The sequence below is a fragment of the Sphaerodactylus townsendi genome, linkage group LG07 (genome assembly GCF_021028975.2).
Source record: "Sphaerodactylus townsendi isolate TG3544 linkage group LG07, MPM_Stown_v2.3, whole genome shotgun sequence".
Classification (NCBI taxonomy): domain Eukaryota; kingdom Metazoa; phylum Chordata; class Lepidosauria; order Squamata; family Sphaerodactylidae; genus Sphaerodactylus; species Sphaerodactylus townsendi.
Genome location: NC_059431.1, coordinates 114,725,348 through 114,750,733, shown reverse-complemented (window position 1 = coordinate 114,750,733; position 25,386 = coordinate 114,725,348). Strand labels below are relative to the sequence as shown.

At 45.2% G+C, this 25,386-nt stretch overlaps 2 protein-coding genes across 2 annotated transcripts in view; both read left to right on the top strand.

Moving 5' to 3' along the window:
* FSTL1 (follistatin like 1) overlaps window positions 1–2,001 on the top strand; it is a 51,411-nt gene extending 49,410 nt beyond the window's left edge. Inside the window, exon 11 of the mRNA XM_048503717.1 lies at window positions 420–2,001. Within this exon, the coding sequence (XP_048359674.1) occupies window positions 420–464 (45 nt within the window). The 3' untranslated portion in view covers window positions 465–2,001. The remainder of the gene's footprint in view (window positions 1–419) is intronic.
* On the top strand, window positions 1,394–24,475 carry LRRC58 (leucine rich repeat containing 58). The gene is made up of 5 exons (XM_048504449.1): window positions 1,394–1,407; window positions 8,264–8,644; window positions 11,025–11,153; window positions 15,129–15,406; window positions 20,909–24,475. The coding sequence occupies exons 1-5, from the start codon at window positions 1,394–1,396 to the stop codon at window positions 21,100–21,102; spliced, it is 996 nt and encodes a 331-aa protein (XP_048360406.1). The 3' UTR covers window positions 21,103–24,475.
* The last annotated feature ends 911 nt before the right edge of the window (window positions 24,476–25,386 follow it).

The window sequence follows — 25,386 nt, the reverse complement described above, 5'->3', positions numbered from 1 at the left end:
TTTTATTATTAAACCAGAGCATTGTTTTTGCATATGTGATGTTGTTTTAAATCTGAGCCACCCAGAGCCTGGCCTTGGGCTAAGTAAGGGCGGGATATCAAATCACTTACGGGTAGTTCTAGGAATCAGCAAGAACTCTATGGCCAGACCTTCTGTAAGAAACGGAGTCTGTATTTTTCTTTTTAATGATTCTCTGAGGACCCTTCCTGCCCCATCAACTTGTTCAACTGCTTCCTGACTCTGAGCATCCCTAAATCAACATCTGTCTTCACAATGTCCTGACCGCAGTGCGTGCAATCTCAAGACAACCGTTTACACCTCTTTTCTTTCTTTCTTTCTTTCTTTCTTTCTTTCTTTCTTTCTTTCTTTCTTTCTTTCTTTCTTTCTTTCTTTCTTTCTTTCTTTCTTTCTTTCTGCAGGAGACGTCTGAGAAGATAAAGCGATTGAGCACCAAAGAGATATAAGAAGAGGATGTCTTCAGGCGGGGGGGGGGGGCGGGGGTGTTCCTTGCCCCGCTCACCAGTCTTTCCTCAGTGCTGATCTCAATATGCAAACGTGTTTAGGATTGATTGCCCAATTCACAGATATTTTACATTGTATAGCGTCGGAAGGGGGACAAAGAAAAGCAAGCTCTTCTGAAATTTAAAGGAGGGGCAAGACCCCGTATAACGGTCTGTAGCGAGAGGGTCAGGAGCTGCACTGTTAGGGATAAGTGAGGATAATACACTGTTCTGCTCAGAGGAATCATCACCGTGACCCCGCAGTCTTTGGAAGCATCTGTGGGAATTTATTTGCCAGTAGCGGAGTCCTTCCCAATGAACGGCTCCTGGGATTTTCCATGACAGTTTATCCAGCCACGTCCACAACCACTAGACAACCACAGGAACCAGGGAAGGAAATGCTTGTTGCTAAGCATCTGTTCTAGGCAACGTTGCTAGATCTCACACCTCCCATTTTTAACATCTTTCTGTTTCTCTGTGCATGCACACACGCGCTCGCCCTTCATTCTCCCCTCCATTTTCAATCCACACCCTGCTTCAGGCAACAATTCTTGTTCACGTACATTCCCACATTGTTGGCTTCCGGCCCCCTGAGGTCGGTTTGACGTTTGGCAACTGGAGAGGGGCTTCCTCTCGATCTCAGACCAGACTGCCTCTACTTGCCCAAAACTGGCCATCTTCGGTGCATCGCGGGCTCAAGAGTGACCTCGTTTTCTTTCCCCCTCCCTTTGCAAAGGTGCTACAATATATTTTCTTATCACACGCACACCGGCTCCCTTTTTTTAATTAATGACTTTTAATTGAGCTTTTTGTATCTTGGATTTAATAGATATTGTTTTTGTATTTACTGAAAAAATGCTGTACTTCCGGTCCAAGCTTTGTATTATAGCGACATGTATCCCAAAAAGTAAAATCATGGCAGCGCCAAGAGGAACCGGAGAACTGGAGACCCTTCCAGCATCCGGCATTTAAATTGCCCTGAAGAGGGCAAGGCTGGGTTTTCAGAACAGGACCACAAGTATAATAATTGCCTTCCTGACTGGTCCTCTCTTGCTTTCTATCACCCCCCAAGATTTTCTTCTACGAGGAAGGGATTCTTGAGCTCACACTGGGAGGAGCTGTGGCCAAGCCTGGTCATTAAATAGAAGGCATTAGAAATGTTCGGTGGACACACACACAAGTTGTTCTCCCCATAACTTTCTCAAGAGAGGCTCATGAAGTAATTCAGTTATTTTCAGATAGTAACTTTGGACACTGCAGCCCCACGTAAATGCCTGGGCAGTTCTGGTTGTGTTCCCTCTGCTCTGAAGGGGAACTCGCCCAGCCAAGATTTTGGTTTTCCCATGCAGTGAAAGGGAATAACTAGACCCCCAGCAGTCTAAGTAGAAAGGTCGTTGAATTCCTTGGCGTGAGATCAGAGCCTGTCCCAATGCAATTTAGGAATCCTGACAATAAAATCCGGGGTCACAGTCTCCTCACTTTGGTATACCAAACATTGAAAGCTGCGTTGTCGTCCTTTCATGTTAAAAACTTGTTTGCTTGAAGTGGAAGCTGTTTGGCGGTAGGGGTGGGGGTGGAGCCTGTGTACAGGAAAAGGTAAATGACATTGCCTCGTTCTTGGAAGGGGGCCCCACTGAATTCAGCGTTGTTTACTTCTGAGTCAATAGAGCCATGGCAATAGCTACTGCATTCACTGGGTGTTTACTGCCCCACAAGAAACATGAGATTAGGGCTTTAGAGGGAAGAGGGTTTTGGATTCCTGGTTATGGCTTTAAAGACTAGCCGATTCACTAAACGAGAGTTATATCAGCAGAGTTGAAAGCGGAATCACTCTGATAAGATAAGAAGATCTATAGTCTTCTTGCACTCACTGCAACCTTCTAGCGCTCTTGGAAAAGAATACTCTTCACGCAAGATGCTCTTTCCATAGGAAGGTTTTGCTTTAGCAGTTGCAAGGTTACACAAGTCTATGCTATACAAGACTATAAGACTGTACAGAACTCTTCAGCAAGAACAAAGTTGAACACACACAGAACTCAACTTAGACTCAGTCTCTGAACTTAGCATACACAAAGCATTGCTTATGGCACCTCCGCCCAGGATACTTTCCCCAGGCATCTGCCTCCCATTGCCCAACTCCCATGGTGGCGAACATCTGCCACAACAGATGTTATGGACTACAATTCCCCTGGGCCCTTCCAGCATGTTCAAATGCACTCATCTGTCATTCTGGAGGTTAACTGCCATTTCTCACCCTAGACAGCCAATTGCGCCTCCAGATGCCTGGGAGAACCTTGGCTTTATCATCCTGCCAGCATGATGCTGGCAGGGGATGATGGGAACTGTAGTCCATAACATCTGGAGGGCCACGAGTTTGACATCTATGCCCTAGACTGACTGTCTCCAGCCTCTGTGTTGGGCAAACTTCTGCTAACTTGAAGATGACCCTTCTGTGAACCTTTACTCTCTTTTTTAATATATCATGACAAGTTAGCCTCTGGACAAGGCATTTATTCTCCCTATGCACAAATCTATGAGCAAAGGTGTGATATCAGAACTTGTGAAAGTGTTACTCCTTGATAGTGATTCTGGACTCTCTTTCTTGTAAGAGTGTTTAACCCTAGCTCTGGTAGCCTTTTATCACAATGAAGGCCTTGTTTTAAGTTCCTTAGGATTGATGCCTGGTCTATCTGCCCTTTGTAGGGGCCAGGAGATGAATTGTATTGGTTTGCACCATCTGATGCTGGACATCAGCACAGAGTTCCTCCCATGCTGGTGTTTTCTTCTTAAAGTCCCGGCTAATACTTCTGACTCGGGACCAAAGTGTATCAAGCCAGGAATAAAGGAGTCTCCCCTACAAAGCGCTGCATGACAGTTCGATGCTCACTGGCTGTAAATAGCTCATATTGGATCTCAGATTATATTGCCTCTGCAAACCCCCAAACTATACCTGTTTAAAGGAGTTAATTAGAAGTACCGGCGTACCACCCTAAAATGGCAGAGAGCCATACCAAGCCACAGCTCCTGCTATGAAACACTACATGTATTTATTTCAAAAACACATCCCACCTTAGCCAGACTTGAAACTGGCTTAGAACCAGTGCTATCCGTCTCACCAGAAGTTCAGAACCTGGGCTGAAAACCTGGTTTTATGATCAGTTGCGCTTCTGGCAAATTGCCTCGCTCTGCATTCCTTGTGGTAGGTTCCAATTTATTACAGTATGGAGCTGTTTCTAGAGGAGTGCCATATTCCCAGTTTGGGAGCAGATGTGTGACTCCATTTCTAGCAGTCCGGGTGGTTATGCATCGGGGCTCAGGCCACGAATGGACTTAGTTTGTGCTACCTGAGGTACAAGACTCCATGTTGCGCATGTGCCCGATAAGAGCATACCCCTTGCTTTTGCTTTCTTAAGTCTGGGGCCTTGGATAGCAGGAACTGAGTGATCTGGTGTAATACAAGATGGGGTGTATAAACGCAGTGGTAGAGTGTGTGTCCTATTCCCCAAGTAAAACATCTTAGGGTGCCCTGTATTCCACCTCAGAACAGAGTGGAGACTCCGCTGCAAGCAAGGTGTACCAGTTTTTTTAAAAAAAAGGTTTTGATGCAAGGAAGAATCAAGACCCTAACTCCTCCCCAGGGGTCTGACTCAAAACAAAGTACTTGCTTCTGACTAACTTGAAGCTTGAGACTCTTGATTCTTTCTTGACTCTCTTCCAAGCGAAGTCCATACTCTTCATGTTCTGTAAGCTCTTCTCTTGGTTCCCTATGCGCTTCTATCTGGACTCTTACTTTCTGTAACACCTTTAAACTCAATGCCTCTTTGGTACACCTTATGACGTAAGAGATATTGGGTAGCCTTCCAGCTCCACTGGCACCTTAGACTAAATTAACTGAACAGGAGCACTACTGGGTAATGAAAGGAAGACTGCCTCTAGGGGGGCTTTTAAAGGGACAGGGTCTAACTAAAGTTCCATCCCATAGAACACTGTGCAAAAGGAACTAAACCCAAGCTAACTATAGGGACAACTGATGCATAATAATGAAAATAGTAAGAGCTCTGGGGGCATGACAGAGTGCATGTATTACATGTGGGAATTTGAGTCATCAGAATCTCCAGCTCCATAGTGGGCTGGCTCATGGGGTTTTCTTTTTAGTGCCCTAAGCAAATTATGGCCATTTATGCATGCATTATTTACCCAGCAGTTGAGAGGCAGTGAACTCTCAAACTTTCCTTCGCAGTGAGATTTTCTGTTTGCACTTCCCTGTGGAGGCCGGGTCTACCCATTGGTTCTTAACTGTGGCTAGAGCAGCCCTCCAATCAGCAGTGGCTCTCTGCTCAATGCCAGGCTCCCACCTGACATTCCACCCCCCTTAAGGCCTTTCCCCCCCTTCTGTGGGTGATCAGGATAAGACCGGTGGAAAGCTTTTATTAGTAGAGGTGCTTGTACATGGCAAGCATCCATCCACCCACTCATTAAAACCAGGGGGTAGGGGATAATGAGTCCATGACACCAGGTATTGAAGTTTCTTTCTGTGGATGCAGGAATCTAGGATGGCTTCAACCTCATGGTAAGATACACAAACACTCGTGGCACATAGGCGCTGGCTCAAGCAATTTATATTACCTACTAGTTACTTGTAAAGTATCCCAAATTGTTGGCTATTAGACTTATCAAACTATTGTATCTCCATAACACATATATATCTCCACTTTAAATCCAATTCATGCAACAATTTATTACAAGACAACCTTCTCTCAAGTCCATAATCATGTATTTGTTAAACCAACAATGTTCATAATCTTGTAAATATTATTAAGCGCCAATGTCACCTGCCGTGACTGTGGATACAAGTTCATACCACCAATGAAAATCCTGGATTGGTGGCTTGAATTACTTATAAATACTGTCCCAATTCAAGGGCAGTCAAATTTCTCATCATTTTCAGTTGTATATATTTCAATCCGCTCCGTTGTACTTCCTTTCGCGCTGATTACCGTGTTTTCGTCTGCCTTCTTCAAGGGAAGTGTTCGTGCACTTGATAAGGAACCCTCAACAGGTGATTCTGTACATAACAATCTTTATATCATCTTATTATTGCCATGAATGAAGGTTTATTTCTTTTTGTAAAGTAACTGCATCCTTCCTGGCTTTTTAAAGCTTACGGTAAGCTGACACTGTCTCTTTGATGTGTCAATTGCTACTCTCAGGGAACTTCCTTCCTTCCTGCTTCTCCTCCTCCACACCCTCCTCCTTGCACCACGTGTGCAGAGAGAGATACGGACACCATCTCTCACCATCCAGCTAGATAGTTTAGAACAGAGAAACTCTCCACTTTTCTTTCTAGAATGAATGGAGCTCACTAATAACAACTCCTCTTTTTAGTTAGAAACTATGGGTTGGCTCTGAGATTCTTTTGTTGCCAGCACACACATGCATGAGTAAGCTTTGCTATATTTTGCCCCAGCGCACTCTGCTTGTAAAGCAAAGGTACCTGTTACCAGAGAGAATTGCCAACACTTTGTATGAGGCCAAAATGGCTAACGTATGATAGCAAGAGATAGGGACTGAAGAATATTGCCACATTGGGATGCATTGCGCCACCACCAAGACACGACGCCAGTTGCGTTTCTTGTGTTGTTCAAACGTGGGACTGGCCCAAACCTATTCCCCTTTGTTTCGTGGAAAATTACCAGCATGTTGTTCGTGCCAACAGCTGCTGAATGCATAATGGGTTCAAAGTGCCTGGCTGTCGTTCACTGCATTCATTGCTTTAGTGACCCTAATACGCGTTTGTCTTTTCTTTCAAGCTTTGAAATATATACTGTGGAACCTGAAGAATTCAAGGAGGGGAATATCAGCTTTTTTAAAAAAGCTTTAATTTTATAACTTTTACCTATAAAGTGTATAACTATCATGTGGGGCCCCAAAGAAAACAGTTCCACCTATTTTGTATGCACGGCTTAAGCAAAATTAGCTTCACAGTGTCTGGACTTCACCCAGTGACATAGGTATAGATTTTTTTATGGGGTGGGTTCAGTGACTGAGGGCTTTCCGGCTGTTCCATTCCATGCATTGTTTTAAGGAAGCCGGACATGTAACGGGAGGGGTTTGAACCCGAGAACCCCCCCCTTACCTACGTCCCTGCCTGTGCTCTCTCTGCTCTGTCCCATGAATGCATAAAGAAATAAATTGCAGAAATGGAAACTGCTACACAGCAAAAATACAAATATGTTCATGCAACTTAAAATCAAAATATCCTAACAAAAGGCCCCAAATCGGCTTGCAAACATACATCAATGAAAATCATAACACATAAAGCCTTGTGCAATAGACTGAGACCTAAACGCATTTCGACCCATCAGCCTTCTTCGGTGGTCAAAAATAACGTCACAAAATATTACAGTCTGCCAAAATGTAACAATATTGGCAAAAATGCCTGATAAATGATAAAGGTCAGTGTCTGTAAAACAGAAAATCAAGGGGTGGGTTAAAACGCCACCATTTCAAGATTTGGATATTTCTATACAAAGCTCAAAATCTGCAATGTTAACACAGCCATAATAAGCGAAGCTGATTGTAGGAAGCAGTTCAAACACTCATCCCAATTAAGGAAGGTACCATTTCTGTTTAAATCTTGCCCGATACAGCAAATTAGTTCTAATTCAGCATTTTCTTGCTGGAAGCTCCACAGACATGCTTTTGCTGATGAAAAATGACTTTCTTGCCTGTTATGAAAGGAATTAGTATTCTTTTCATTTTTAAAGCCCATCCTTCAGGTTGAACTTGCAGGTTGAAAAACTGGAGAGTTAGCAGTTGAGCCTGGGAGTGCGGGGTAAGGTTTGGAAAAGGTAGGGACCTCAGTGGGGTATAATGCCACATCCCACCCTGCGAAATGACCTCTTTCTCCTGGGAACTGATCTCTGTAGCCCGGAGTTGTTAAAAATTCGTGCATCTAGCGTCCTCACAACAGACCTGTGATGTAGGCTCGGCCTAGTGAGGAACGATTGCTCCAGTTTCTTTGGCTACTGGTTAATATAGGGCAGATCATGGTATGCTCCCTCACTTGTCATAGCATTCTAGATAGGGTGAGGGGAGGGGAGAAAATTCTAGCCCAGATTAGCCTCCTTTCTCCCTGAGAGGCTAGTCTTCTTCCTGCAAGGCTGCGGTTTTGTGCTGGGCGGGGCATCCCAGCCTTTAACCAACCGCTTTCATCTAAAGTGGTTCAGCCCGGACTCCATTTAACTTTTGTCCCGTCGCATGCCCGGAAAGCTGCATTGGTCATAAGAAGGGCTGTTTGGTCTGCCCGGGAATTCGAATGAGAGGGGAAGCCTTGCTGGGGGAGCAGGGTCAGACTTTGCCCTAGTCAGGTTCCGGGGCGGGGCTCCGGGAGAGTAACCTCTTTGGGGCTACCCGGGATCCTGGATGGCAGCGAAAGGTTTGCTGAGAGAGGAGGGTCGGACTTTGGCCTAGGCAGGTTCCGGGACAAGACTCCGTGGAGAGCGAGACCTTCGGGACGACCGCGGAACCTGTATGAAAGTGGGAGGTTTGCCGAGAGAGGAGGGCGGACCCTTGCTGTAGGTGAAAGTTCCAAGCGAAAGCGCCGAGCTGCTCCGGCAGCCCGGTAAGGAGGGCGGGGAAGCTTGCTGGGGAGGTGGAGGCTGAGCCCCCGGGCTCCGGGGCAGGTTCCGGGGCGGGTCCCGCAGTGAACAAGATGGCGGCGGCCGGGGCGAGCACGGCGAGGCTTGAGGAGCCTGAGGCAGCGGAGGCGTCCGACGGGGCGTCGCGGCGCCTGGTGCTGTCGGGCCGGCTGCCGGCGGGGCTGGAGCGCCGCTTCCCGGCGCTGGAGGTGCTGGACGTGAGCGGCGCGGGCCTGGTGTCGCTGGGCGCGGAGCTGCTGTCGCTGGGCCGCCTCCACACGCTGCTGGCCAAGAACAACCGGCTGGGCGCGGAGGGCTCGCTGCCCAAAGGCCTGGCCGCCTCCCCCGTCGGCCGCTCGCTCCGCGTCCTCAACCTCAGCGGCAACCGCTTCGCCCACCTGCCCGGCGCCCTCCTCGGCCTGCGCGGCCTCCAGAGCTCTCGCCAGTAGCCTGGCGGCAACTGCCTATCGCCATCCCCTGCTGCCATCCAGGAGAGCTCAGCAGGTGGGCTGCCGGGCCAGGAGGAAGGGAGGGGAGCCCCTTTCGGCAGACCCTCCTCGAGGGCCTTGGGCGGAGGGGGGGGGGGGAGGGAGGCTCAGGAGTTCACTGATAGGGGAAATGCGCTCTAACTCTTAGTCAGCATGCCCACTCAGCAAGAACAGACGAGTGATATCATAGCTACAACTACTGCGAGCCAAGCAATAAACTCAAACATTGAACTTCTTCATAGTCCAGATTAGTTCAGGGTTGGCGTCAGTATTCAGTGAGGTGGGGCAGCTTGCCGACCCACATGCACCACCCCTGCCCACCATTTGCAAGTGGCCCCCCAGCCAGTTTTACCTGTGGTGCAGGTGACTGTGAGCACAGTCAGTCAGAGGGATTGTAAGGAGGGGGGAAGAGGCACAGTCAGGTGGGGAAACATGCAGGCAGTGGCGTAGCGCCCATGGAGCAGGGGTGGGCCATGGCAGGGGTGGGCGGCGGGGGCACAGGGCGTGTACGTGCCCCGGGCGCAGTTTCCCCTCGCTCCGCCTCTGCATGCAGGTAGGTGAATGAAAAGGGGAGCATAAGGAGGAGGAGGAGGAGGAGGAGGAGGAGGAGTTTGGATTTATATCCCCCCTTTCTCTCCTGCAGGAGACTCAAAGGGGCTGACAATCTCCTTGCCCTTCCCCCCTCACAACAAGCACCCTGTGAGGTAGGTGGGGCTGAGAGAGCTCCGAGAAGCTGTGACTAGCCCAAGGTCACCCAGCTGGCACGTGTGGGAGTGTACAGGCTAATCTGAATTCCCCAGATAAACCTCCACAGCTCAGGCGGCAGAGCGGGGAATCAAACCCCGTTCCTCCAGATTAGATACACGATATAAGGACAATGAATAGTCTGTTTTTGCTCAGTCCAGGGGTGCCAAAACTGGCACCGCAGATTGCAAAACTGTGCCAAACACATACATGGTTATAACATTTCTTTATTCCGACAGTTTCATGGTATGCAATAATAATTTTTATGTAAATGGGGAAAAATAGGAAAAGAACCTGTTTTTGCTCAATCCAGGGTGCCAGCTTTCAGGGAGGAACCAAATATCACGAAACTGTGCCAAACACAATGTTGTAACATCTGTATATTACAATTTCATGGCATGTAATAATAATTGTTATGTAAATGAGAACAACAGTAAAAACCTGCTTTTGCCCAGTTCAGGGGGTGACAGCCTCCAGATAGGGACCTCATATTGCAAAACTGTGCCAGTCACAAGGTTGTAACCTATCTATGTTATAACAGTATGTAATTTAGGAGCTGCATGGCGTAGTGGTTAAGTGCTTGCACTGCCACTCACATGGTCAGGAGTTCGAGCCCCCTGTGGGTCAGATATCCTGGCAGCTAGCACATGGTCAACTCAGCCATCCATCCATTTCTTGGTTGGTAAATGAGTACTAGCACATAGCTAGGGGGTAAAGAATAGCCGGGAAAAGCAATGGCAAACTACCCCACAAAAACGGCTTGCCTGTGAAATCTCTGCTTGCAGTGGTTCCCCAGGTTTGGACACGACTGAAGGGGAAACTTTACCTTAATTGTAATTTGTATATAAATGGGGGGGAAATCTCTGTTTGCTCTGTCCAGGGGTTCTAGCTTTCAGGTCGGAACCAAATGATCACAAAAACTGTGCCAAACACACTGCTATAACATTTCTATATTAAAACAATTTCATGGTATGTAATAGCCATTTTATATAAATGGAAAAAACAGGGGGACAAAAACCTTTTTGTTTAGTGAAGGTGTGCCAGCCCCCCGGTGGGAACCCAGTCAGTAGAACTGTGGGTGGTACAGTGATGAAGTAGAACAAATGTCACAAAACTGTGCCAAACACAATGTTATAACATTTCCACATTATAAAAATTTAGTTTTAGCTGTTTTTATACAAAATGAAATAAGCTTATATAAAGTCACAACTTGTTTTGTTTCTTATTATAATTAATTATTCATAATGCAACATGTATCATTCTATAAGGTATGAATGGCCATAGGATCAACCATATGCTTATGCAGGGGCCTTTTAGAGTCATTATAATTATTTTCCAATGTCCTTGGGTGCTTCTATCCCCAGATAGAGGCCTTGATACAGCAGACAAATCTAGGGATGTAGAATTCTACACAATCAGCAGCGTTCCATCCTAAACAGGGTTATGCCTTCATTGATTTCATTATGAACAGCTGAGCCCACTGCAGCGGGAGAGAGTGGGATAACGATCAAATTAATAATAATGATACCTGTTTGCATCTTCCTGCGGGAGGGTGTTTAGGGAAAGCCACGATTTTCACCATGAACTACCTGGGTATGAAATGCTGGGAGGCACTGAAGTTAACTGAGAGGCCGTTATCCTTTCTCTTTCAGTTTAGAGTTTTTGTATCTCGGAGGGAATTTCATTACTTCAATCCCGCCAGAACTGGCAAACCTGCCTTCGCTAAGCTATCTAGTGCTGTGTGATAACAAGATTCAGAGTATTCCTCCTCAGTTGGCCCAGTAAGTATCTCTAATCCCTTTTATAATTTGGAATCTTGGTCCGTGGTCATTAAATAGCTGCTTTTGAACTTGGCAGCACCTTCTTGAGAAGGTATTTGTGTGTAGGAAAAAGTATGTAAACTGTGCCTACATTCTCACGTTATTGGTCTTGTGTATGCTGGGCAGCTGTGATGGACAGCAACTGGCATCATGTGTACCCCCATTTTAATACACAGGAAATGTTGCCATCTCCATATGCCTGCCTGCAATTTGCATTCACTTCACTTATCAGAAGCATTATCTCTGTAGAAGAAGAATATTCCTAAATGTGGAATCTTATCAAGATGGGTCGAGCAGGTCCTTGTATGCCCGTTTCCTTCCTGCTTTTTGCACCATAAGTTTGAACTTTTGAATCTGTAAGGGCATTTTCGCACATGCAGAATAATGCACTTTTAATCCAACTTTCAATGCACTTTGCAGCTGGATTTTATTGTGCGATATAGCAAAATCTGCGTGCAAACAATTGTTAAAGTTCATTGCAAATGGATTGTTCTGCATGTGCAAAAGTGCCATTAGTGAGGTGTTACAGATAGAACTTTAACCTCATCTCAGATGGAATTTTTCATCTCCTGTTCACACATTTCTCTGCAGATGGTCACTGTGCCTACATCTCATGATATAGTTGGGATACATAGGCTGAATACAAATCAAATCATTTTATTTACGGTCTACGACCAGAACAGCAAAAACAGAAATACATAATTCAGCAATAATAATTCACAAATCAAAGATAGTACATAGTACAAAATATATAGTCAATATTACTGACTGAGGGGATATTCGCAGGAATTAAATAATTTATATGAAATTTTTTCCTGTGACTTAGGTTTAAAATCCTGTTACACCTAAAGTTGCGATACAATGGATAAAAGTACAAAGATTGGGATAGTGATAAAAGTTTAGGTATAAAAGGCCTCTACAGTATTTCAAAAAGGAAGCCAATAAGGACTGGCTAAAAAACTGGACTTCCGGCCAAGTCTAAAAAAACTGGACTTCTGGCCAAGTCTGGCCATAGGCTGAATACATACATACCCTGTTTCCCCTAATATAAGACATCCCTGAAAAATAAGACATAGTAGAGGTTTTGCTGAAGTGCAAAATATAAGGCATCCCCCGAAAGTAAGACATAGCAAAGTTTTTGTTTGGAAGCATGCCTGACGAACAGAACACAGGAAAAATAAGACATCCCCCGAAAATAAGACATAGCACATCTTTGGGAGCAAAAATTAATATAAGACACTGTCTTATATTCGGGGAAACACGGTAGCAGAGAAGAAGACAGACTGTTTCTGGAGTCTTACTGGACAACATGAGTCAGCTCTCCTTTTTCCCTCCCACAGTGACTCTTCCCCTGTTTCTGTTAAGTCAGAAATGCCTGAACAGATTTGGTAAATTGCTGACCCCATGCAGCAGTTAAAAGATTAAAGTGCAAGGTGTGGCCAAAGTTACTCTCTGCACCTTAGTAATTTAATGAGTCATTGATAGAGGGTGTATATTACATAAGACCTAATGTTAAGGGTCCCAAACCTTTTTAAGCTGTGGACTCATTTGGAATTCTGGCACAGGGTGACCACGAAGTGGCTGCCACAGGAAGGAGAGCATCACCCCCCTTCCCCCGAGGAAATCCTAGTGCGGGGGAGAAGGGGCATAATTTTAAAGAAATACACTGGGAAAGAGGAGTGGGAGAATAAAACCATGCTGTGGCAACTGCTGTGGAAGCAAAGTTGTTTTAATCTGCACAGCCAATCAGAAGCCATCCTGGGCAATCTGCCCCTCCCCTTTCTGAAATTTGACAGGTGCCATGTTGCAGACCTCTGGCCTAAGGGATAAACCACTGGGGCTTAAAGAATGAGGAGGTGTCAAAGTTGCTTTAAATGTTCAGGGCAAACAAAGGAAGCTCATCCATTCCCAAAGGCAGGAGGGAGACCTTCCAGTACACAGATGGGGGGAGGGGAGGGATGACATGGAGTAGATGCAAAGGCAGCAGAACACAGTGCTGAGAAAAAATTGTATGCTGGACTTTTCCCCAGTGTTCCCTCCTGGTGGCCAGAATGTTGTGAAATCCCCAAGGCTCGAATGCACTCATCTTCACAAAGTGACGCTTTTCTCCTTGGCCTGGTTCCAAAATGGACGAGTTCCAGGAATGTCAGCGTTCCTGACATTGGTGCCTCTGTTTCAACTCCCACCCCTTCTCAGATCTTTGGAAGAGATTAAAAAGAGGAGATTTAATGGGCATCCAGATGACATGTGAAGAAATTACCCTCTGCACCTTGAGTTGGGGTTCTCTTTGCCGCAGAATACGCAGCCATGGAGCCAGACCACCAGACCCCAGGCCCTTGGTTCCCCACATCTAGTCATAAGGGCTGGCTTATATGCCAAACTAGTGGGGCTTGAGAAATATGGGGCTTGAGAAATGGCTGGCTGCTAGGTATGCAAAAGAAAGGAGAGGTGAGCTGTTTGTGTATGACAGGAGTCCCCAACCATTTTGACTCCTGGAATTCGAACATGGCATGGTGAGCGCAGCAGCCAAATGGTGGCCGCAGGAGGTGGAGCCAGCTGCAAAACGATTGCCGCAGCTTCACTTTAATAACAGTGTAGATTCTTGTGATGTAGGACAGCTTCTGCTGAAGCAACGTTTTTCAAAATCTACACAGCCAGTCAGACACCTTGCTGGAGAAAAGCCCTACCTGGCCTCACCCACTTCCTAAAACATTTGATGGGGGGTGGAAAAGGTGTTGTCAAGTGCCATAGTGCCTGTCGGCGCCATAGTAGGGACCCCTGGTATAGGGCCTTCCACATATTTCCCTTGCATGAATAATCAAGTTGTCAGCCGTGCAGAAAATCGTTAGGTTTCAATCCTTGAAGCAAAAAACGGGCTCTGGACTGTTGATCAGAAGCGTTTATTGAAAAGGTAACATAGCACCCAGCTTGCAAGAAGCTAGTTCTGCCAGACCTGGGTTTTGCAACCCTCTTTATTAGAAACGAAATCCCCCCTCCCTGTTTTCCCAGAGAACGTTACATCGGAGCGTGAGAGGCCCTAAGGTCAGCGACCGACAGAGATATTGCCACCTGGCCATCTGCCCTCATAGAGCAATGGAGATGCTCAGTTTCTCAAGGGATCAGAAGGTGTCAGGAATAAGCCTTGTTTGGATATCAGGCATGAGAACAGTGAAAATAAGAACAAAGCTGGAATGTTCCATTAACAGAATGGTTACATCTAACAAGCAGGATACATACCCTGTTTCCCCAAATATAAGACATCCCCTGAAAATAAGACATAATAGAGGTTTTGCTGAAGTGTGAAATATAAGGCATCCCCCGAAAGTAAGACGTAGCAAAGTTTTTGTTTGCAAGCATGCCCGACAAACAGAGCACAGAAAAATAAGACATCCCCTGAAAATAAGACATAGTGCATCTTTGGGAGCAAAAATTAATATAAGACACTGTCTTATATTCGAGGAAACACAGTATATCTAAAAGCAGTTACATTGACAGGACTGCCCTTCAATCACCAGGTGCAATCACCGTCTACATTTATATGGCCTTGCCCTGGAATCAAGAATGTACCTCAATCACTAGGTGATGTCCGTGACAGAAAATACCCCCCCCCCCCAACACAGTCTATCTAATGCTTGGTATTAGCAGAAACCTAATGGTGCACAACAGCATTCAATCTTCTAAGTTCTCCAGAACTTTTCTTCAAATTGGATGTTGCAAAAAAATGGAAAAGGAAGGAGCTTCAGAACACGATGTCACATCCTGGGTAGTCTGCTGAGTGTTCTTCTGTCAGGTTCAGAAGATGGTGCAAAGAATGTTAGAGGTTGTTAAGATCAGCTCCTGAAAGTTTTCCTTTTAGGATCCCTGGGATTTGGGAACATTGGAGGTGTGGTGTGGTTGTATCTTGTCTTACCTTTTTTTTTCCACCTGGGATTCCAGATTGCCCTCCCTGCGTTCTCTTAGCCTACACAACAACTTGTTGACCTACCTTCCGCGAGAGATCCTCAATCTCGTTCACCTCGAAGAACTGAGCTTGCGTGGGAATCCTTTGGTTGTGCGATTTGTCCGTGACTTGACGTATAACCCTCCCAGTCTCCGGGAACTGGCTAGCCGAACCATTAAGATCCGCAACGTTCCCTACGTGTCTGGTGACCTCCCCGAGAATCTCCTCCGGTACTTAGATCTGGCCAGCAATTGCCCCAACCCCAAATGTGGAGGTGAGTTCTGCAGTATGTATTATATAAGAACATAAGAAGAGCCATGCTACATCATGCCAGTGGTCCATCTAGTCTGGCATCTGTCTCACACAGTGGCCAACCAGTTCTTTTGGGAATTTAACAACAGGGCATAGAGATCTTCCACATATTTCCCTCCTGGCACCAGTATTCAGCCGCTTACTGCCTGAAAATGTGGATGTCCCCTTTAGTCACTGTGGCTAGCAGCCACTGATAGACCTATCGTCCATGAATGTGTCTAATCCCCTGTGTGTGCCTGTGGCCATCTCTCCATCTTCGCAGTGCATTCCACGTTTTAATCAGTCACTGTAAGAAACAAATTTGTCCACCCTGAATCTACTTCCCATCCTCTTCATTGGATGCTGTTCAGTTCTGGTATTTTGGGAGAGAGAAAAAGTTCTCCTTATCAACTCTCTTTACTCCATGGATGATTTTACGAATCTCTATCGTGTACCCTTTTAGTTGTCTCTTTTCTAAACTGAAATGTCCAAGAAGCTTCAGCCTTTTCTCGTAGGAAAAGTGCTCCAATTCCGTAATCATCCTGGTTGCCCTCTTTTGTACTTTCTTTTAGCTCTGTAATATCCTTTTGGAGATACGCTGGCCTGATGCAGAGCCTTGTGTGACCACGCTGCTTGCTTTGAGAGCCAGTGTGGTGTAGTGGTTAAGAGTGGCAGACTCTAATCTGGAGAACCGGGTTTGATTTCCCACTCCTCCACATGAGCAGTGGACTCATCTGGTGAACTGGATTTGTTTCCCTGCTCAAGTCACATGAAGCCAACTGAGTGCCTTTGATCTAGTCCCATGGTGGCGAACCTTTGGAACTCCAGATGTTATGGACTACAATTCCCATCTGCCCCTGCCAGCATGGCCAATTGTAGTCCATAACATCTGGAGTGGTAAAGGTTCGCATCCACTGACTAGTCACAGTGCTCTTTGAGATTTCTCAAAAAAAAACAACACCCCACCTCATAAGGTGTAAGTTGTGGGGAGAGAAAAGGAAGGAGTTTGTAAGTTGCTTTCAGACTCCTGACCGAAAAGTGGAGTATAAATCCATACTCTTGTACTACTTCTGTCCTTTGTGAGAACTGTCCATTTATTTGCTTCCTGTCATTTAACCATCTTTAATCCATAAGAGAACTTGTCCTCTTTTCCCATGACTCCTGAGTCATGGGAGTCTTTGGTGAGATATTTTGTCATATAATATATAATGTCTGCTGGGTTTCCGTTATCTACATGCCTTGTTTGCTTTCTCATAGAACTTCAAAAGGTTGATGGGGCAGGACTTCCATTTGCAGAAGCCATGCTGACTTTCCCTCGGCAGGCTTTGTTCTGCTGCTGTCTTAATAATTCTATATTTGATTAGAACTTTGCCTAATTTGCCTGGGGCAGACGTTAGGCTAACTGGCCTGTAATGTTATGGTTGCCCTCTGAACCCTTTTTAAAAAAAAACCCATTATAGCATTTGCCACTTCCCAGTCCTCTGGAACAATGTCTAAATTTAGTGGTAAGTTACCCTGTTTCCCCGAATATAAGACATCCTCCAATTTAAGACATAGTAGAGGTTTTGCTGAAGTGCAAAATATAAGGCATCCCCCGAAAGTAAGACATAGCAAAGTTTTTTGTTTGGAAGCATGCCCGACGAACAGAACACAGAAAAATAAGACATCCCCTGAAAATAAGACGTAGCACATATTTGGGAGCAAAATTTAATATAAGACACTGTCTTATATTCGGGGAAACACGGTATGTACACAGGTTAACAAATCAGCATTCTCACATTTGTGTTGCCTAGGAACTCTCAGGCCTATGCCAGCAAGACCCAGAGATTTCATTAGTTCTTCATTTCCCCCAATTGGTGTACAATGTAATCTCGCATCTCCTCAATCTGACTCAGTTCTTCAGACTCCATTCCTGAAAATAGGGGCTGTGTCATGGGTATCTTTCTGTAGTGAACACTGAAGCAAAAATGCATTGAGCTTCTCTGCCATCTCCCCATCTTCCTTTTAAAAAGGTAAAGTTTCCCCTTCAGTCGTGTCTGACCCTGGGGTACCACTGCAAGCAGTGACTTCATAGGCAAGCCTCTTTTGTGGGGTAGTTTGCCAGTGCTTTCCCCAGCTATTCTTTACCCCCTAGCTATGAGCTAGGTACTCATTTACCGACCAAGGAATGGATGGATGGCTGAGTTGACCATGAGCCAGCTGGCAGGATATCTGACCCACAGGGGACTCGAACTCCTGACCATGTGAGTGGCAGTGCAAGCACTTAACCACTACGCCACGCAGTTCCTCATCTTCCTTTAGCAATCCCTTTATTCCTTGGCCATTCAAAAGCCCAACTGCTTCTCTGGATATATCTAAATTAATACATATTGTTTGTCTTGATGCTTTTAGCAGTCGTCTTCTCGGGTTCTCTTTTTGCACGCCTAATTATTGGCTTGCATCTCTTTTGCCAGAGTCCGTGCAGGAGAGAAAGGGGGGATATAAATCCAAATACTACTACTTCTTCTTCTTCTTCTTCTTCTTCTTCTTCTTCCTCCTCCTCCTCCTCCTCCTCCTCCTCCTTTCTGTTCAGTTCAATTAGTGTGCTTTTAAATAACTTCCAGGCATCCTCCAGGGCTGTGCCTGTCTTATGTTTCCCTTTCAGCTTCCTTTTAACTATCTTCCTCATTATAAAATTTCTTCTTTTGAAATGGAGTGTTACAGTTTTTTGACTTTAGGGGCAACTTTCCCTTGACGTGAATGCTGAGTTTTAATAGGATTGTGGTCACTGTTCCCAATTAGTGCGAAAACCTCTACATCTCTCCACAGCCTTGCAGAGAGCCAAGTGTCCTCCTGACTGGCTCTTTGACCAGCTGTTCCAAACAGGAGGCTCCCCATCGCCTGTTGACTTTCCCCGTGGGATTAATTTAAAAGCTGCTCTGCTACCTTTTTTTGATATTAATCACCAGCGGCCTGGTCCCCTTTTGGTTCGTGTGAAGCCTGTTTCTTTTGTACAGGTTCAGCTCACCCCAGAAAGTCCCGCAGCGCCTAACAAATTTAAACCTCCCAGCACCGCTTTCTCATTTACACCTTGAGACCTCGTGATCTGCAGCTGTCTAGCTGGCTCTGTGCCTGCAACCAGGAGCCATTCCAAGAATGCTGCCTTTGAGTTCCTGGCCCCTGCTCACCTGCTGGCATTCTATCTTCATAACTGGTCTAATTCATTAAAGCTGTTTTTAGAGTGAAATAGGGAGCTTACCTGAACTTTTGTGGATTTCCATAGGAGGTTTCCATAGGATTTCCATAGGATTTCCACAGCAGTTTACTACCCTCCTGGCTGTTGTGGTACTCAAATGTTCTTCCACAGGAAACTCGAACTAGAGAGGTTCTTTCCTGCTCTGTCTTGACCTCCCATCCTGAACTGCCAAGGTTAACTCCCCTGTGGGAACCCTGTTTGAAGTACTGGTTGCAAGCCCCACAGGGATCCTAAAAGTACCTCTTACAGCAGTGGTGGTGAACCTATGGCACAGGCGCCAGAGGTGGCACTCAGAGCCCTCTCTGTGGGCACGCGCAAACAGAGTCGCCGTCCCCCCACACACACATCTAGGCTGGCCTGGGCTGCTGGGCTCAATTATTAGCATTAAAGCTAAGACCTAGTTTTGGGGAAGCAGTGTAGGTAACCCTGAAGTGCTGTTAAACCTCGCTGATTTTCATGCAAAGAACTAAAGCACGATCCTTTACCTGGGAGTAAGCTCGGTTGCTGGCAATGGGGCTTGCTTCTGAGTAAACTCACGCCTCGGATCCAACCATTTTTTCTAAACTAAAAGCTCAGTATTCAGGTTAAATGGCTGTGTTGGCACTTTGCGATAAATAACTGGGTTTTGGGTTGCAATTTGGGCACTCAGTCTCGAAAAGGTTCGCCACCACTGTCTTACAGTTACAGCAGAGACCTATTGCTGTAGGATTCAAACAGTGCAGGCAACTGACTCACTTCAGTCAAGCAGTTGCCCCTCCTGCAGGACGGGGTGCCTCTTGGGTACTCTAAAAGCCAGGAGATTTTTATAGTCGCATCAAATATAAGCACAGTTAAAAATTTACCACTTGTTCCCAAGTTACAATTGTGAAATTATAATTCAATTAAGTCTTCTCATTACTCATTCAGTAGGATTCACTCTTTTCCTGTTAGGTCCTTTTTCTTATTCTAGCCCTCATCATCAATTCATTTTTATCTGTTTTTAGAGTCTTATTGGGTTTAGAGTCTTATCCAGTTATCTATAAACTTAAATTAAGTTATTTTCTCCAATCAAAGAAGTAAGCCATCTCAACTGTTTCCAATATCTTCACAAACCATTCTTCTATTGTAGGTATAGATGAAGTTTTCTTTTTTATGTAGTATTTTTATTAATTTTTATATACCGTGTTTCCCCGAAAATAAGACAGTGTCTTATATTAATTTTTGCTCCCAAAGATGCGCTATGTCTTATTTTCAGGGGATGTCTTATTTTTCTGTGTTCTGTTCGTCGGACATTTTTCCAAACAAAAACTTTGCTACGTCTTACTTTTGGGGGATGCCTTATATTTCAAACTTCAGCAAAACCTCTACTACGTCTTATTTTCCGGGGATGTCTTATATTCGGGGAAATGGTAGTTTATAGAAAGAAAAAAGAAAATACAATTACCAATAATCAATCAATCAATCTCTCTCTCTCTCTCTCTCTCTCTCTCTCATATATATTAGCTCTAATACATTTGATCTTAGAATGACAACACTAATATAATTCAGAGAGAACATTACATAGTTTTAAAATTCATTACCTTCTAACCTTTAGTTGCAAAACAATAAGTATCTAATAAGCACTTATTTATATTTTAATAGCAAACGAATATTCTTGCTATTGTTATTCTTACGTAATCAATGCAGCGACATATAAGAAATACACTTCCCATTTCTGTATAGATGAAGTTTTCTGATTGCCAATGTCATATTTAAAAAGCAAATTCAGTGGTTATTTTCCTATTGTCTGTCCATCAGACCCAAAAGGAAAGCTTCTGGTTTCATTTGTATATTAGTCTTTAAAATCTTCTGGATTATAGAATGTGTTGGTGTCCAACTTTTTTTTAGCTTTATTACAAGGTGAAACGACCTTTCATAATGTTCACATTTCAAACACACATTGCTATACATTTTTGCTGATTTCTCTGGTAAGAACATAAGGACATAAGAACAAGCCAGCTGGATCAGACCAGAGTCCATCTAGTCCAGCACTCTGCTACTCGCAGTGGCCCACCAGGTGCCTTTGGGAGCTCACATGCAGGATGTGAAAGCAGTGGCCTTCTGCTGCTGCTGTTGCTCCCGAGCCCCTGGTCTGGTAGCACATACCGATATTTCATTTTCTAGAAGTTCTCTTGGAGATTGGAACTTTAGGGTTTGATGTGTCTTGTCTACATTTTCGCTGTTGACAAAGCATCCATTACCTACAGAACTACTTTTTTTCCTCTCTCCTAGGAGTCTACTTCGACAGCTGCGTCCGACAGATCAAGTTTGTCGACTTTTGTGGGAAGTACCGCCTTCCGCTGATGCACTACCTGTGTTCCCCAGAGTGCTCTTCCCCCTACAGCTCTGCTTCCCAGAGTGAGTCTGACTCGGAAGATGAAGCGATTGTCGCTGCACGCCGCATGCAGAAGGTTCTGCTGGGGTGAAAGGGGACAGGAGAAACTCAGAAGGGATTAATGTGTGTGTGGAAGAACAGCTGTAGGAAGACCTTTTCCAAGAAGCACTGCGAAAAATTAAGTCAACCTGCTCCCGTTTTTGTCACTTATGGAAAGAGCATCTTGGTTCCGGCGCTGTGCTCCTGAGGATGCCCAAGTCACTGTCTGTTTTTCCGGGTGAAAGAAGGGAGCTGGCATAGGAGCCATCTGTGAAGGATGACCCTTTATTGGAGACCTTATTGAAAGGGTGCTTTTAAGCCCTTCACTACTGTGACTGATATGAAGAGGACTATTTTGAGCCATGTCACTGTGATAAAATAGTGGGGTGGGAATCCCCCAGGGGTTATAATAATTAGCAATCGTACTTGAACGCTTGTTTCTCTCCCTGGAAGCACTTAGTCATTTTAGCCACATTCCTCCAGAAATATATGAATTTTGCGGTTTACTTTGTCCAGAGTTTACTTTGGACTCTAAGGAGCCCCTTGGCACAGAGTCGTAAGCTGCCATACTGCAGTCAAAGCTCTGCTCGTGGCCTGGGTTTGATCCCAACAAAAGTCAGCTTCTTAGGTAGCTGGTTCAAGGTTGCCTTAGCCTTCCATCCTTCCAAGGTAGGCAGAATGAAAGCCCAGCTTGCTGGAGATAAAGTGCGGAAGGCAAAGTGGGGAAGGCACCCAGAAAACAGCCTACCTAGTAAACATTGTGATGTGAAATTACCCCAGGGGTCTATAATGACCAGGTGCTTGTCCAGGGGACTACATTTACCTTTTACTTTTGGACCTTGCTATCTATGACCAGTGTTCAGTTCTAGAGGGAGAGAGACCTGCGCCTTCCTTTTTTATATAAAGCTTTGGGAATATTGTTGGTGCCTTTGCTCAGCTTTGCTTATCTCTTCATTAGAGCTGCGGCATCAGCAGTTGTGACACGTGCCTCGAAGAACTTTTCTTCACTCTCGTTTCAACTACATCTTAAGTTGCTGGGGTGAAAATTCTCATTAATTGGTGAACTGCTAAATGTATTGGGACTACACTTTAAACTAATTTGCAATCAAGTGCCATTATTTTTACAAGCTTCCATTCTATAGTTTTGTCAAAGAACATAATTCCCTGCCTGGAAAAGTAGCAGTCAGCCCCAAAGATTTCTTAATACCTACCCCCATATCCAGTGGTGGGATTCAAATAATTTAACAACCGGTTCCAGTAGTGGGGTTCAAATAATTTAACAACCGGTTGTTTACAAGCACCACTTTAACAACCGGTTCTGCCGAAGTGGTGCGAACCGGCTGAATCCCACCGTTGCCCATATCATTGCGATCTGTACCACAACTGCCATCTCTCTCACTCGTTCCACTCTCAGATCGTTCCCGTCATATGTTGTGCTGTCTCTTTTTCCTGCAGGGCATGGATTTGCTTTGCAAACCTCTTCCATGCTCCTGTAGAAATGAGCCTTTCATCTACACCTTTGCTGCTTCTCTGTATCAGAGTGGCTCAAGCGTGGTTCTTCGCCTCCATAGACGATCAAAGCGCTAGAAGGTCACAAAAGTTGAATGTTTGCTAGGAGTGCCATGGGCCCGATCTAATACGAGCCAGTGATCTTTTGGCAACAATTTTTCTAGGTGGGTGTGAATATGCCGAGGACAGTCTTGGTAATTTTCGTTCAAATTACAAAACACTGTTGGATGGCTGAGAATCCATGAAGCAGAAACCCTGCCGTGAGGAAAGGCAGTTGGATCTCCTCCAGAAACAGGGCGGGCAAATTCATAGGGAGAAGACAGGAAAGTGTCTTACGCAGAAGGAACTAACCTTGCTGCTGCTTCCCTATTTGACCGAATCCCAAGAGGGACCCCTAGAAGCTGGAAGTGCTAGCTTCTGCCAACGCACAAGTGCTAGCTTCCGGCAGCGCACAAAACACAAACTTTTGCAAATGCACTTTCAGGTTAAAAGACTACATTGCGGCTTGTGCTTCCTAAAATTTAGCTCCGACAATTGAAGCTATAAATGAACTCCCGGTATCTTGCCGTGACTCTCATGGAACGGAGTCTTGATTTGAGACTGAAAGCAGGTCTCAAAGCTAGGCAGTAGCTGATGCTTCAGATTGCAACCCGAAGGCATGCTTGCAAGCAGATTAGTGCCATTTAACCCAGTGGGATTTACTTCTGAGTATACGTACTTAGGATGGCACTGTCTTATTTGCTTTTTCTAGTAGCTTTTTGATTGCTGGTCAATAACGAAAGGTTTTTGTATTTTGGAAGCATCAATTATAGCTAGTTAAGGAGCCAGAGAAACCCAGAACAGGGTTGCTGGTGTATTTCCTGGTCGAGGGAGAGAGACGGAACAGCAAGAAATCTTAATATGAAAGATTTCCGTGATTCCTGTGTAAAATCTAGTTAAGTAGCATATCCTGCAATAAAGAAATAGCATAAAATTCGGAACTAAGCGTGAAAACTTCCCTTGCAACTCTTGATGTGTCCTGGGGTGACTCTAATCCAAACCGCTGTCTTTTCTTTGGCTTTGCTGTCTGTGGGTATTTTAAGGTTTCATCAAAACAAGTTTCTGCAGATACGAAGACCCTTATTTTTATCTCCGATGCATTTAAGGGCGGCAAATGTAGATGCTCTTTGCGAATGAAATAACGCTGTTTCCCCACTGTGTTCTTCATTCCATCCCTTTAGCTAAGAACAGTGGAAGGGTCTCTCTCAATGTGAGCCCACTGTGTTAAAATCCGTAGGGAACGTTTTTAAGGAGCAGAATAGCTGCTTGACTGGGCACGGTTTATACAGCTTCCAATCTTTACATGCTTCTCCACGTTCAGGATTTACGGATCTTGCTGAGTTCTTTAATACGCCCCTGAAGTACTCCTGTGGTCTTTCTCACACGTCTCTCGACGACCTTTCTGATCCTATCTTTGAAGCTTGGCAAGACGGGGATCTCGGCCCTTTTTCATTTATATTCCAGTTAGCGGCAGGGAAGGGGGAGGAATTTTAACCCAGTGGGCAGAATGAAACTATCCTTACAGCGCTTCTTTGTTGTTGATTTCAAAGAGTCCTTTAATGCATCTTAATTGCTCTGGGGAGATGGGTTTTTCTTCCACTTGAATACTCTCGGAGTGCTCGGGAATTATTCTTGTGCTTCAGCATGCTGCAGTCGCAAACTTTCCAATCAGCCTGGCGCTTGCCTGCCCTACTTGATTGCGCTGGGAACTCTGGGAGAGCGGCGTGTAATCACGGGCTCTGCTTCTGGTCTACCGACGTGCCTTAAGTTTTTTAATCTTAATATTTTGGCAGAGGTGTATAGAGCATTCCTAACAGTATTTCATTGTGAATTGTAAGCTGCTTTTGAACACTAAACCAAAAAAAAAAAGACTTAAACCTTGCCTCTGTTTCTCATTTGTTACCCTGTGTGTGGCTATGTGCAGCAACTGAACAAATGACACATTGGGGCTGCATGACAGCCCTCCCCAGTGCCTACACAAGGTTAGGGTTTCATTTCCATGTTAGCCCTTTTACACAGTGGCTAGTTAAACTGTGGAATCTGCTGGATAATGTTATTGTCCTGAGCATAGATGTCTTTAAAGGGGGTTAGACAGATCTGTTGAAGAGAGGTCCATCAGTGGCTACTAGGGTGGAAACTGAAGGAAACCTCAATATTTAGAGGTGTCCAGTCTCTGAATACCAATGCTAGGAGGCACCAATTAGGACGTTACATTTTTTAATCTCCCGCATTGAAGAATTCATGATGGTCATCTAGCCCTTGCAACGGCTTGTTTCCTCTGCCTAATACAGGGGTCTTCAAACTATGGCCCTCCAGAGGTTCATGGACTACAATTCCCATGAGCCTCTGCCAGCATGGCCAAGTGGCAGGGCTGATGGGAATTGTAGTCCATGAACATCTGGAGGGCCATAGTTTGAAGATCCCTGGCCTAATACATCGGTGACCTTCCCTGAGAACAGTGGTTCAGGTGGAGGTGTCTCTGCAGTCATTTCTGCAATGAAGGCTAGATGCAAAAATGCCACATTCATAGGTTCTTCTCATTCGTTTTATTCCTTCAGAAGGGTGTTGGCCACTCCTCCATCTGGCTTCATCCTTGCTTGCTTGTATGAAATATTACTTTTTTGTTATCTCCAATCGTTTTCTCCCCAAGCTGCTGATATTTGCTGAAGTTTGTGCTCGCTTTCCCGCGTTAACTTGCTCCTCCATGAATAATATTGGGTCCAGTATAACCCCGAGGCTCATTACTGAGTTGGCAACAGTTGGCCGAACCCCACAAAGCGTGGGGCGT